The 13,876-nt window shown below is 48.1% G+C and overlaps 1 protein-coding gene across 1 annotated transcript in view; it reads right to left on the reverse strand.

The window, feature by feature from the left end:
• Positions 1-2,843: 2,843 nt before the first annotated feature.
• Positions 2,844-13,876, reverse strand: part of TULP4 (TUB like protein 4) — a 209,443-nt gene continuing 198,410 nt past the window's right edge. Inside the window, exons 14-15 of the mRNA XM_074368075.1 lie at positions 9,321-11,842; positions 2,844-7,671 (exon numbers count right to left, since the gene is read on the reverse strand). Of these exons, the coding sequence (XP_074224176.1) occupies positions 7,555-7,671; positions 9,321-11,842 (2,639 nt within the window). The 3' untranslated portion in view covers positions 2,844-7,554. The remainder of the gene's footprint in view (positions 7,672-9,320; positions 11,843-13,876) is intronic.

Here is a 13,876-nt window from a genome sequence, read left to right on the forward strand (position 1 = left end):
CACACACAGAAAGCAGTGGAGTCCATCACACGTTTGGGTCTCAAGTAGTGTGCTGTCTGGGCCGCTCACCTTTCTGCCAGGGAGAGGAAGAAAAAGTAACCCCAGTAAAGCCCAGGTTTCTGTGATACCAGACAGCGAAAGAACAGGATTTAAGGGTTTCTCCTCTTAATAGCAGGGGCTGTACCCACGACTGGCTCAAGATTTTGCCAGGCGGTTCACGGGCGGCCCTCAAGGTGACACCTGGGGAAGCAGGAAACACTGAGTTAATTCACGTGGAAGGAGAAACCACGAATGAGCTGGAGGCCAAACTAAAAGGATGCACGGTGACCGCTGGTCCCCAGCACACAACGGGGAATGGTGTCAGGACTGGCCGCTGTCTTTTACTTTGAAGAAGAGAGGAACACAAGGTTCTCTCTGCTCACTAATGGCTGAAGATGGTGGAAATGACTAAGATCACCAGCTTGACTAAGAGGAGGCAATTTGATGAGTAGTTTGAGATACTTTTATGCCGCCAGCCTTTATCATCCAAGCTCCCGGACCCGGCACTCGGTCTTCTTCTTGAGGGGCGGGGGAGGGAGCTTTTGTTGCTCATGCAGTGAAAATGCTGCGTAATCCCTGGGCTCAGAAAGTGCCCGGAACAGAGCAGGAGCTAAATGGCAACGCGCTATCTGAATTTCTGATTCATCAACTTGGGAGGAAGACAGACATTTAATACGGCAAAGAGAAAAACGATCTGCAAAGTGTTGGCACCCTGTCCGGAAAGGTGGCTGGAGTTTAATAAATTCCTCAGATTCACTTCTTCTTCAGATATACTCAGTAATTTCTGTGCTATCGTTTTATAATTTCCCACAGAGCCTTTTACTTTGCCTCAGCAGCAAGGCTTCAGGGAACAAGTTTTGACACTGCACTGAAGGCTCCACTCGCTTTTCAAGGGCAGCATCAAAAGAGGGGCTCTCAGGTCATCTACCACGCAGAACCCGCTCCCTACAGAGAGAGGGCAGCGATGTGGAAGGCAGGAGACCAGAAAGGGGAAAGCAGGAGGGGTGAGGAGTGAGTATCCTCACCCCTGACTCAGGTTCCCGCCGCGCTCCGACTTCTATGCTGGGCTACCTTCTATTATTTGAAGTCATCAAACAGGAGTTTTAAGCAGATTTAAGAAACAAGCCCCTTCTTTCCATGGAGGGTTTCACATTCTTTAGTGCATGAAGCAACTGTTTCTAAGATATGCAGAGAAAGAAATCCACACAGACCTGCTCCTTTGCCACGCCTGGGTGAGTAACTGATCGATCTTCTGACAGCTCAAGAACGAACGAGCGCTCACTCTCAGCTGCCAAGAGGGTGAGCTCCCCTGCTGACGGGGGAGGGTGGCCCACCTACACAGCCTCTCTTCACAGGAGATGACTAAGTGTGAGTAGCTCAGGACTCATTACAGGCAAATCGTTAGGAAACACCAGAGTGAGAAGCTGGGAATAAACCAGGTCTGTTCATTAATGTGACCCAGAAATCTCTGATTCTATTTCAGGACTGGTTTTTCATCTGTGGAATCCAGGAATCATTTCTAGCTCTCAATGCTTTAATTTCCTTCAGAAAGGAAAGAAAGGCAAAAGGTATCCACTTTGTAATGCAGTCTGGAGATTTAGCTGTGCGTTCCTGACAACTTGCACTGCAGTCTCCAAGAGGCAGTCATTTCTCTTCTGCAATGAGTTTTTAGGGTCAGGGTATGAGAGCGAAGCTCACTCCCTATTCTCCGAACACTACCAGAAAAAGAACACTGAGCACCAGAAAAAAACCAGAATGCATCCTTTTCAAAATAAGTTTATAGAAGGAAAGAGACTTGCCAAGTTTTCTTACTTTAAAAATAAATCACTTCTGGAGACTCCAACCCACACTGAACGGCCCCAAAGCTGCCCACGGGGCAGGGCTGGTGGAAGGCAGTCTTGCTCCCACACACGGTCCTGAGCGCAGACCAACAGAGCCTGGCTGTTAGGGTCCTGGTCTCTTGATCTGGGGAGGGGAGGGGAGGGGAAGGTTTGTTTTCAGTCAGGCCTCCTTGCCACCTGGTTTAAGTGGGGAAGCTACAAGGAATGTTAACTTGAAGTTCACAAACTTTCATAATAAAATGAGACATACTTTGATTCTCATACAAAATTCAGATTAGTTACCTTTGTATGATTAGTACTATTTAAAGCACAGGTTTATAGTCCAATGACTATTTTAAAACTTAATTAATGATCAGAATTTGTTAGAGTTGACAGTGGTTTTGGTTCTTTCTCCTAAAGCCTGAGTGACTACATGCCTATTTTTATCCCTAAAAAATAAAAATGGGTAGGTAGTTCTATAAACACGCATAGGAACTAGTGTTTACAGCTGAGCCTCCTGTGGCTCCCAGCCCCTGCCTCCCTCCCATGGTCAGAGGGAATCCTAGGGCAGAGCAAGGAGGCGCACTAAGGCTCACTAGTAATAACAACGATGAACAGTTATATCAGCACTTGTAGTGGAACTGCTCAAAAGGTGATTTTATTGAGTTTGGTACAGATTAACAAAGAAGGTGCCAATGTACTTAGCATCTCTGATCTTGTAGGTGCTATGACGGAGGCATCCTGAATTGGATCCTCTTTTAAAAAGCAAGGAAAAAATAAACACAAACTCAAACCAACCCATCAAGAAGACAATACAATCTCTGACCTCTCAGAAAGAGCAATGATGACAAAGATCTCAGGTGTCAAGCAATGGTTGGCAGTAACCCAGGGACTGGAGAAGCATCTGGACAATGGGTCATGCCAGTGGGGAGCGGTGATTTCTTCTTAACGGACTCAAGACCACGTCTGAATTCTGCACACAAGTAATTGATTTTTTTTTTGAACTGCAAAATTTTATTAAGCAATAGCTGGACAACTCTTACAACTTCAAATCATCAAGGGAAAAATAAGATTAGTCCATCTCAATAATAAAGACAAAATAATTTGGACAAATCACGTCATTTTGAATGCAAACCACTAATGCCTTCTAGAAAACCTCCTGCACAATCTAATACACAAAATACATAATAAGAGAGGCAAATAAGGGTAAGCGCATTAGAATGCAAATAGGGAGTCTCAACAGATCTTGCTTGGAAAGTAAAACAAAGGATGCTGAGTTAAAAAACTAACAAACAAACCAGTGAGAGAGGAATTCAGGCGCCCAAAGCAGCACGCCACTCCCAAGGCGGGGACAAGAACATGCTGGTGGTCTGGTTTGGTCTGGGACCTGTGCACCTGCGTCACGCACTTACAGTTTGGGAAAAAAAAAAAAAAAGGAAAAAGAAAATGCCAGTAGTAATAAACTCAGAAATTATGTCCAAATTTACAGTAATAAAATAATGCATTTATAAACAAACATAAAAACGATACCCCTTTGGTAAATAACACAGTGCCTTTTTCAGTCAAACACATAACCCATGCTTTTCTACAACACGAAAAAAATTTTTATCTACAATCAACAACGTGGTCTTAGAACCCGAACCCTTCCCCGTAAAAGAACTTGTAAAGAGAAAATATAGGTACAAGAAAAGTTACAAGAAAATTGCACAAAGCCAAAGAAATGGAAACCACAACCCTTCAGAGTTTCATTGGCCAGAGGTAAGGAGATACACAAATGTTGAAGAGTTTGAGTTGTGTGCTATTCCAAAATCCCAGGAACTCAAACAGCATTTTGGACACATTTCGTCTCAACTAACTTTGTTCACAACCACTGACTTGGCCAAAAGATAGATGGTCCACACGAGGACACAGTGGGTTCCTTCTCAAGAAATCCGAACACTATGCCAGTGGGACACTGCAAAGCACACTCAAGAACGCAGGCCAGCCGAGGCAGAGATGCCTTTATTCTCTCTTCAACCCACTCTACAGCCTGTAGGGCAAGTGGTGGTGTTTATTTAGGTCTGCTCTCCAGGGTGCCGTGTCCACACTCATGGGGAGGCTCCTCTGTCTTTCCTGGAATCAGTGCTTTTGCATAATTTTATAAGAACAAATATGATTCCAAACACATCTGTTTCTAGAGGTGAACTTTCCAAAGACATTATCTTAAACACTGGTTTACATTCAGTAGGTAGCTCATTAATATAGGAAAAGAAATATTTCTCTACAAAGGGCAATGTTTTAAAAACCTACCATCCAAGTTTATAAAGTGGAATGATGAACCTGTTACAATTCAGGCCCTCAGGCCATTCAAGAGGCATGACGGGTGTTTAGAAGATTGTCCAGGCTGGCCTTTCATTTTACAGATGGACAAATGGAGGCCCAAGGTCATCCTCCAACTGTGTGGCAGAGCTGGCTCAGTCCTGGGGTCTCCTGACTTTCTGCTATGATCACACGTTTTCACATGCCCTTGTGGGATACTCCGCAAGGAAGCAACGGCCATGGATGAGAAACACTGCAGATGCTTTGGCTTAGACTGCCATGAGAGCGCTGACATTTTCCTGCTTTCTTGGTACCAGATTTTCTTAGGATATACATTCAATGGGTACACCATACTCAAAGCTGTGCCTCTGGTTTGATGAGGTTAAACCAAATTTAACATTGGTTTTTATGTTTGCTAATATACTGCTTCCCTCAAAAAGGCATGTATTCTTTATGTAGTTGACCAATGGGCTAATGTTTTTAACCTTAGAGGTTCAATAAAGTATCTTAATATTCATAAACTGATATTAATAAATGTTAAGTATGTAGAACTCTGCTCCTCAAAGTACTGACTTTAGTGGTATTTAATGAATTGAGACTGACTGAATGAAAACAATTATTACAGTAAGTGAAAAAAATCACCATTAGCTGAAAAGACACTGCATCACAACTGCTGCAGACACCTGTTTCTGACCGACTGGCACATGGGATTACCTCCTCCTTCAGCCCATGGCGGCAAAGCTGGGCAGCTGCCTCCCATTCAGAGGTGGACTCCCGTGTATGCAGAACACCCAAGATGGAGGCCTCTGCCCCCATGTGGGGAAAAGGTCTTTTGGGGACTGAGCTAGGTAGGAACTTAGTGAGTTTAATTATTTGCTACAAATACTCACTTTTTCTTCACACGTATTTGTAGTTTTCACTCCCAGGATTTTCCTCTATGTTTGATCGTACTAAGAAAGTTAATGTACCCTTTTGTGGTCTTTATATCTTAAAAGCCAATCAGAACTTTAAAAACTGAAACTTACCAGCAATAATTCCTTTCCTTGCTACTCTCATTCTCATAAGTCTCATTTCATATCACCTTTTACTTTAAATTAAAAATAAAATTTTCAGAAGGGGAAATATTATTTTAGAATATGTTATCTCAAAGAAATATTCTCCTTTGTATATAATTGAGATCATAAAATGCAAAAAAAAATTACTTTTAAAAGATTAATAGGAATTTTTCCCAATTAGAAAAAGTTACAAATTGTCCAGCAAAAAAACCTTCTATCATATCCTCTTTATTTCTTGCAGCAAAATATCCTGCCACCAAATAAGTCGTTACAAACACACTATTTTCCTAAATAAATAATAAAATGGGCATAACTCACCAGAACATAGTAACAAAATAATTTCTACAAACACTATTAAAGCAAGATAAATAATTAACTCTTGGACAATAAAACAGGGGAATGGCATTTAAATCATCTAGAAATAGGCTAACCATTATTGCACAGCTAATAATCAGCACTGAAACATCATATTAAGCTACAGAAACTCATATAAAAGAATTATATAGCTCTGAATACACAGATAAATTCTTTATGGAAAAATTTACCCACCAAAGAACCAGGTTCAATATTTCAAAATATAAATTGGGAAACTCTGGTATTAGCTAGGAGATGTCCTTCACCATATTTAAAACCTCACCTGTGTCTCTTCAGGATCTGGAGAAAATGGTGAGTGATGTCATCCTGCTCCGGGCCTGTTTCTTTTCTAATTTTTAAACTAAAACAGAGGATTAAAAAAAAATTTTTTTCTTGGAAAATACTTTTCTGCAGTATCTTCTACTTGCTTGTTTTTAAACAAAACCCAAATTCAGGGCCCTAAACCAGCAGACAGCTCCTGTGCCACTGCCCTAAATAACATCGCAGAAATTGGTAATGGAAAACTACGAACTGGGTCTTGTTATCAGGGCTGAATATTGCCCAGCGTGTCCCCTGAGGAAGGGGAGGTGGGATCAGAGGGAGGTGGGAAGAGATAATCTCAGCGGATTTTTGCAATTAACAAGAGTAGTTAACAAACTACATTAAGTACTACAACTTAAACCATGTTCTCCCAGTGGTCTGTCTCCTCAGTAAACAGTCTGTACAGTTAATAAACAATTTTCTTTTTTTGGTAGAGAAGCTTGTGGGGCTCTTGTCAAAGAGTTGATTATAACTCTGTCTTTTCATATCCTGGCAAACGCCTAACATTTTTTTCCTACACTTCTAATCTGTTGGAAAACATTTATAGTCAACTGGATTTTTAATATAGCTGAAAAGAGAAAAGGAGTGCCTTCAAATTAGTATCTGCAGCAATTTTAGAAAGTGTAGAATGGTGTTATCTAACGGGAAAGGTAACGTCTGCTACCACGTTTCCCAGATCAAACAAGGAGAGCGGAGAGGGACTAAAGACCGCTTCTCAGCAGGGGGTGACCAGTGACCCACCCCTGCCGCTGAAAACCGCCGCCCCCAGCACACGCGGGGGTCCTTCCCCCTCGAAGTTGGTCAGACTGGATGATCACTGAGCCAATGGAATTCTGACATATTACAAAACTAGCGGAGTCTTCAATGTAAACATCCTCGGAAGAGGAGCGTAGCCCTTGTACTGCTTCAAGCGATGCTACGCGAGCCACCCACGTGTGCACGCGCAGGAGCGCCTTCCTGCCCCGTCGTCCTTTCCCCTACGTCCTCGTGAGCAAACCGTATTTACACCTGGTAATAGCACCCCCATAGAAAGCCTACTTTTCTTAGTCAAACACAGTGCATTTGCCAAAATACCCCTCATTAATCAGGTCCCCTCTGGAGGACGAACATAGTATGCATGAATTAAATGTCCCTCCAAGAGAACTTGTACCTTCAGGATTTTTTGGTTGTGTTTCTTTCTTTCTTTTTTTAATTCTTTTTTTAGACTAGTGGTGACGTTGGAGGAATAATAAAAGCTAGACATCGCGGAGAGTGCAAACGACGCGCAGTCCCAGCCTAGAAGCAGCAGTCTCTGCGGCAGTCTGCCTTCCTTCGGAAGGGCCCCTGTCCCGCAGCTGACACAGCACACCCAGCAGCCCCCGGCCCCCCAGCGATCACGCTTCCTAAACAACGCCAGGTGCCTCGCACCCTTTGCTTCCAAATTCCACTCTCCTGTATTTTGCTTCCTTCAAAAAAAAAAAAAAAAAAAGAATAAAGACAATAAAGGATAATAAAAACCCAAACAAACAATGGAGAGTCAGTGCCCTCGCCCGGGCCTGACAGACGGTTCCAGTTGTGCCCTTGTCTTCCGGCCCCCCAGGACCAGGCCGTGCGGGCTCCCCTCGCGTCTGCGATCAGACCTCCCTGGGAAGGCTCTGCGCCTCTTTCTTGTCCCGACGGCGGTCTCTTCACTTGAGGCGCTGCGTCACGTTGGCCAGGGCCACCGCGAAGGCCTGCACGGCTGAGAACGGGTACTGGAAGTCCAGAATGTACGCGCTGCCATCGATCCTTCCGAACTGCATCACCTGGGGCGGGACGGGAGGTGGGGCGGGGAAGCAGAGACATTAAAGGAGAACTCCCTCGGGCTCCCGACAGAAGCAGACAGCACCACCGTCTGTGAGATTTTTGCCAACAACAGTGACTCTGCTGAGCTTCTCAACCTAACTCTGAGTTTGTTGGAAATAACAAGATAAGGAACGCGTCAAATAATGCAGTCAGGAGACCATGGGCAAAGTTCAGAGAAAACAGAAGGCCCCACAGGTCAAAGGAAGTGGTTTCTCCATGAACGAGAAAGAAAAGGTAGAAAAAAAAGAATCCACAGGCTGAGAGAGACATACTTGTAATTGTGAGACATCACTGCTCAGCAAGGGACCTGCAGAGCTCCCCTCATCCCCTCCTGAGCTGCTCTCCTCTGTCCGTCACCCCAGAGCCTACAATGACCACACTGTGTTATGTTATTCTCATGACGTTACGCATACTTAATTGTTTATGGTCTTTCTTCCATTTTTGCAAACTCCATGAGGACAGGGACCTTCCTCTGTTTTCCTCAGTGCTCTTAATTCCAGCACTTAGAACAGGCGGTTCACAAACTCTCTTAATAAACATTTTAGACTTTGTTGGTCACATGGACTTTGCCATAATTACTTAACTGCTGCTGCAGGGCGAAAGCAGCAAAGACGATACTTAAGTGGATGGGTGTGGCTGTGTTCCAAGAAAACTTTATTTATCAAAAGAGGGGGCAGATGGGCCTACCTGTGGGCCATAATTTGCCAACTCCTGGCCCAGAGGATTGCCAGGCATATAGCAGCTGTTCAGTAAATATTTGTTGAGTGAATTAATGACCATGAGACTTAAATACGAGCAGTGAAGGGACTTCCAGGACAGTGGAGACGGGTGGTCCCAGAACAACAGTTACGCAGCAGGACTGCAGCGACAATTCCAGGATGGGGCAGGAAGAACTGACAAACTACCCCGAGTGCTTAAGTGCACCAAGAGGTCTACATTCTGCCAGAGACTCAGGGAATGACTTGGTAATAGATATACGGAGAAATAAGCAAACAAAAGCTGGATAATTATTATGTCTAGGGTAAAAAACCCATACAATAAAAAAAGAAATGTCATTAGACCACAATATGTGATGCAGATGTAGATCATATTTAGTGGCACAATGAAGGACTGTCGATTTACCTAAGAAAAGGGGGAAGGGACAGTTCACATGTGCTGGGGGCATTAGTGTAAAGAAAATGAACCCTCACGTTCCTCAGGAAGAAGTCAGTATACGACGCCCCAAACTGGAAAATCAATAAATACAAGTAGGAACACGTTCTTTACAAACATGGTGGCAAATGCCAGAAAAAAGCAAACAGACTTGGAAGAGAGAACCTCTGGGAGAGCAGGTTTGGGGAGAGGGCAGGTGCCTGCTATTTTCCTCATGGATCATGTAGAACCACCTGGCTTTAAAAAAATCAGCACATGCGTTACTTTGGAGAGAAATAAAAGAGAGCCACAGGCACACCGAAAATTACAAGCCCCGCTGGCCCTACCTAGAAGACATCAGCTGTTTCCCACGTTTCCTATCTGGGCTTTTGAAAAATGTTCCTCAAAGGCTAAAGCACAGAGACGGGTCGGGGGAGAAAGTCGCACCCTGGCCATGCCCTGGGACAAGGATTCTTACCTGCCGTCCCTCCAGCTCAATCTGGAAGTTCTTTGCTGACTCCTGGGTCACCCGCCCCCCAAAGTCCAGCTGGTACACCTGGGTGGCCTCGTTCCAGAGCGGCTGCTTATTGGCCATGACATACACGAAGCCCTGACTGCCCAGCCGCCCGTCCTCCTTCTCACTGGCCTTCCTGCACTTGAACTCCTCCAGCTCGCTGGCCGCCCTCAGGCTCCTCTTGCTCTTCCAGCCTTTCCTGCTGCCCTGGCTCTGGTTCATCAGCTCATCCCCGCTGATGAACAGCTCCGGCTCGCTCTCTGAGCTGTCCTGGAACTCGTTTGTCTTATTCAACTTCTTCGACTTCAGCTGGTCTTTCTGACTCTTCACTTTCTTCTTCTCTCTCCCCAGACGGGGGCTGGAGATCAGGGAATTAAAATCACTCAAAGTCCGAGCCTCCTTCTTCACTTTGCCCTCGGTGATGGCCTGAACATTTCCCTCCTCTGCTCGGCTGTCCAGCCGCTTCCGACTCTTCTTCCCAAACTTCTCTGTCCGCTGGGGGACTGGGCTCTCTGTCAGGGAGAGGACTTCCTGGAAGTTGTCTGCGGTCTCCACCATCACCTCTGTACCCAGGTGGCTTTGGAGGTCAGTGGGCGGTGGGGACACGAGGGGCTTCTCCACCACCAAGTGTGCCTTGGTGGGGAGGGTGCCCTGGGGGTTCTGCACGGGCGGGCACGTGCTGTAGGAATTCCAGGGGTGCAAGGCGATAGGTGGCAGCTGTAAACTCGAGCAGGCGCTGCTTCCTGGATACATGGGGGGCAAGGCGCAGTAGGAGAGGCTGGGCGGGTAGGCCGGCTGAAGAACCACGGCGGACTCCTGTTGTGCAAACTGTGCTGGGGACAGGGCATCTTTCGGGGAGCAGGGAGCCTGCACTCCTGGCAAAGGGGTGGTGTTATAGCCTCCGGGATACGGCACTCCCATCCCATAGCCTGTTTGGAAAGTGGCAGTCGGGCTGGCGGGAGACTTGGGGGAGACGAAGGGCACTCGGGACACGTCCAGGTGGTGGCTCTGACCAACCATCAGAGGGGGCAGTTTCAGGGGGTTGGGCACCGAAGTCTGTGCTGTCCTTTCCTGAGGAACCCAAACGTCCTCCCCGAGCACGGGGTCCCACTGGTACGGGGGCGGCCGTTTTACGGCCACCGCCGCTTCGGTCAGCGCGGGGTGCCTCAGGGGCTTCTCGACCTGACAGTGCTGGGCCAGGGCCTCGTCCTCCGTGAAGGCCGAGTTGACGTAGTCGGCGCGCTCGCGGGCGCCGTCGGCCGGGCTCAGGAGGCTGTAGGAGGACTGCGAGGTTAGCGGGGAGGTGCTGGCCGCGTGCGCCAGGCCGGCGGCCGGCTGCGCCCCCGCGCCCAGGTCGGGCCGCCCCGCCGCGCCCCCAACCCCGCCCGCGCCGCTGCACTGGCTGCAGGTGTACAGGGCGGGCGGGGGCCGCGCCGGGAACTGCGCCACGCCCTTGGGCTTGGGCGGGTGCGGCGGCGGCCGCGGGGCCTCGACCAGCTGGGCCGCCTTGAGCGCCGCCTCGCGGTTGTTCCTGCGCAGCGTGGCGTGGATGAGGCTGCTGTCGGGCCTCTGCCCCGAGCCCCGGCCGGGCAGCAACGGGCCGGCCAGGTCGGGGTAGGGGGGCGGGTCCCCCGTGGGGATGGAGTAGCGCGGGACCGTCAGGCGGTTCAGGGTCGCGCTGGTGCAGGGCTGCGGGACCTTCTTCTCGGTGGCGGTGAGCCTCAGGGTGGCCGAGCTGCCGGGGCCGGGGAGCGTGTAGGTGTTCTGGGAGCAGAGCATCCGCGTCCGAGGCCGGCACACCTCCTCCACGTTGCCGCTGCTGTCGAAGGTGGTGATGCGCTCGTAGCCCAGGGGCGTCTGGTAGTGCGCCGCCGCAGTGGGGTATAGCGAGAAGTCGCCCTTCTTCAAGCACACGTCCACCGGGGGCTGCGGAGGCGGCAGCGGGGGCGGCGGCGCGGCTGTGGTGGGGGCGGCGGGGATGGTTCCTGGGTAGGGGGGTGGGGGGTTCATCTTCGCCACTTGGACCTCCTGGGAAGCACTGAACACCACTGCGTCTCCCTCGGTGGCCAGCTGTGGCACCGGCCGCAGGGCCTTGGCTGGCTTCTGCATGTGCTCGTGGTCTCGGTCCCCATGGTCCACCACGGACAGCTGGATGGCCCCCTGTGTCGGCGGGGGCAGGGACAGCGGAGGGGGGTTCGGGACGATGCGGCTCATCTCCACACCTCCAAAGATCACCTGTCCAGGGTTGGAATAGCGGTTGGACACTGGGTATTGGGCAGCACTGTCACTTCCGTGCTCAGCTGTCCCCACGGCTGTGGTCTGATTGGTCAGGACGTCCAGCTGCACATTCTGGTTGGCCAGCAGGGACTGCACCAGTCCGATGCTCTGCGTGGGAGACATAGCTTGAGCCGAGCTGTGGATGGGCGCGATAGGGATGTTCACAGTACAAGGTGGGTTGTTCTCAGGCACACCAGATGCTCCTGTCACTGAAGGGAAATTAGAAAAATGAACTGCTTACAAAACAGTGCCAGGAAACTGCATCAGAATAAGCAGTACAACACAACTCAGTACAACTCATCCAGACCTTCTGCATACAAAAGGCAGTCGCCATAGAAGAAGACATGTTTGTTTAGGGAAATCTGGACAGTTCACACAGGTTATACAAAACTTCTCTAATGTTTCTAGAAGGGCACACAGGCAATCCTGATGGGTTCTTCAGGGCAGCCCGCAGTTGTCCATAAGCCATGGGCATTGCCAGGGCTTTTCAAATAAATACCTCTGAACCTTCTGAATTTGCTATCATGTACCTGGATGGCAACATGGCAAATTGCTTAGTGATGCTTTTTACTCATCATGTTCATAAAACAGCCCACCCTTTTACACAAGAAGAGGGCGATGGTACAGCATGAAACTCCACTAAGGACTCATTGCCTAGGTTTCTGAGTTTATCCAGGGTCTGGGACTGCTTAGTGTGGGAAGTGTCATGCAGCAGATGTGTATCTACAATCTGTACATAAATTAAATTTCTATAAATAGAACCATGTGAAATGTAGCAGAGAAAACAAAGAAAAGAATCCTCTATCAAATCTACATATGAAAGGATTATTTTCTAATTTATCTGCTTTCTAGCATTTAAATGGTATGTAAGGTAGGCCACACTTGAATAAACTCTGTAAATATATCCTGTTTGTACATAGCAGGGATTTAATAGAGCATGCACTTGAGTGATGATCTGTAGACCACAGGCAGGCACTCAGGGCCACTGTTTGAACTGCCCAGTCTAATGTGACCACCGAGCCCTGGCAAGCTGGCTCACCCGGGCCTAAGCGCTGTGCGGCAACCCGTACCTGAGCAGGGAACAGAATTTAACAGGCTAACTGCAGGGGCTGGCTGAGCTTTCCCAGAACTGCAGAATGAAGTCAGCATGTTCATCAAAAGCTAAGCCTACCCTTGGTGCCCACAACAGACTCTCCCCCTTCCCTGGGGGCCTCTGTGAGATGTAACTGCCTCCCAGCTGCACAAATCCTGGCCCTGTCTCAAGTCTTCTACTGTTCCTGTTCAGATCTCACTTCCAGATGTTCTCTCCTCTGTAGGAATACTGATGGCAGGTGTCGTTCCTGCTAAAGGAGAGTCTCTTTGTCACCAGCATTAAGTGTTAAGCCCTGAGACAAAACGTCCCCTCCTCTCACTGGGAGTCACAGTCCCAACAGCAGCTGAGCATCAGAGACAGCTCCATCAGTACCGTTCTGGAAGAACATGGAGGGCAATAAGGACGAAGTGTAAAAGAGACTCCTAGATCCGAGGTTGTGAACTAGCAGGACACGGGCTATAAGCTCAAGTGCGTGCAGCTTCTCCGAAACACAGGTTAATGCGGTTGCAAGACCCCACCCATCAGGACTGCGTGAGCCCGGAACCTCTGCTCCCACCATGAGGAGAGGTACACCGTCAGAGAACCAGAGGTTCTCAGAAAGACACTGATTTTACAGGTAAAGACCTGAGAGAAGGGGAACAACTCCTTGCATCTGGGGCCTGAGTTGGGAAGAGTGTCCCTGCCACCCACGGCAAGGACCAGAGCCCCTGGGTTGGAGAATGACCAGGTACAGGAGAAGTCAGTGGCCCAGGAAGGATTCCTTCGGCTCAGAAACCAGAGACTTTCAGAACCTTGCTTGGATATAAGTAGAGGAATCTCTATATTTATAAAGTTGCAGGTAGACTTTTTTGAGAAAAGTTAAAGACAAATAACTGGCAGACTAGTTAGAAGTCATTCTACTCTATTAATCCAAATTGGATCCCTTATTAGAAAGCACTTAAAAATTAAGATTAAATGTAGATATTTCAAAATTTATAAACTGGGATTTTAAAACCTTGTACCAGACTTTCCCTTTAACAGGCTTTTATGCACAGAGCCCTGCACTGCACTTCAGAGAGAGATGTTTCAAAGTATAGATTTTCTGCCCTGGAGCTGGGGCAGGTTTGAGAAACCAGCCTTGTGGGCAGAGAATTACTTGAGTGACACCATC

This window comes from Camelus bactrianus, chromosome 8 (genome assembly GCF_048773025.1).
Source record: "Camelus bactrianus isolate YW-2024 breed Bactrian camel chromosome 8, ASM4877302v1, whole genome shotgun sequence".
In the NCBI taxonomy this organism is placed as follows: domain Eukaryota; kingdom Metazoa; phylum Chordata; class Mammalia; order Artiodactyla; family Camelidae; genus Camelus; species Camelus bactrianus.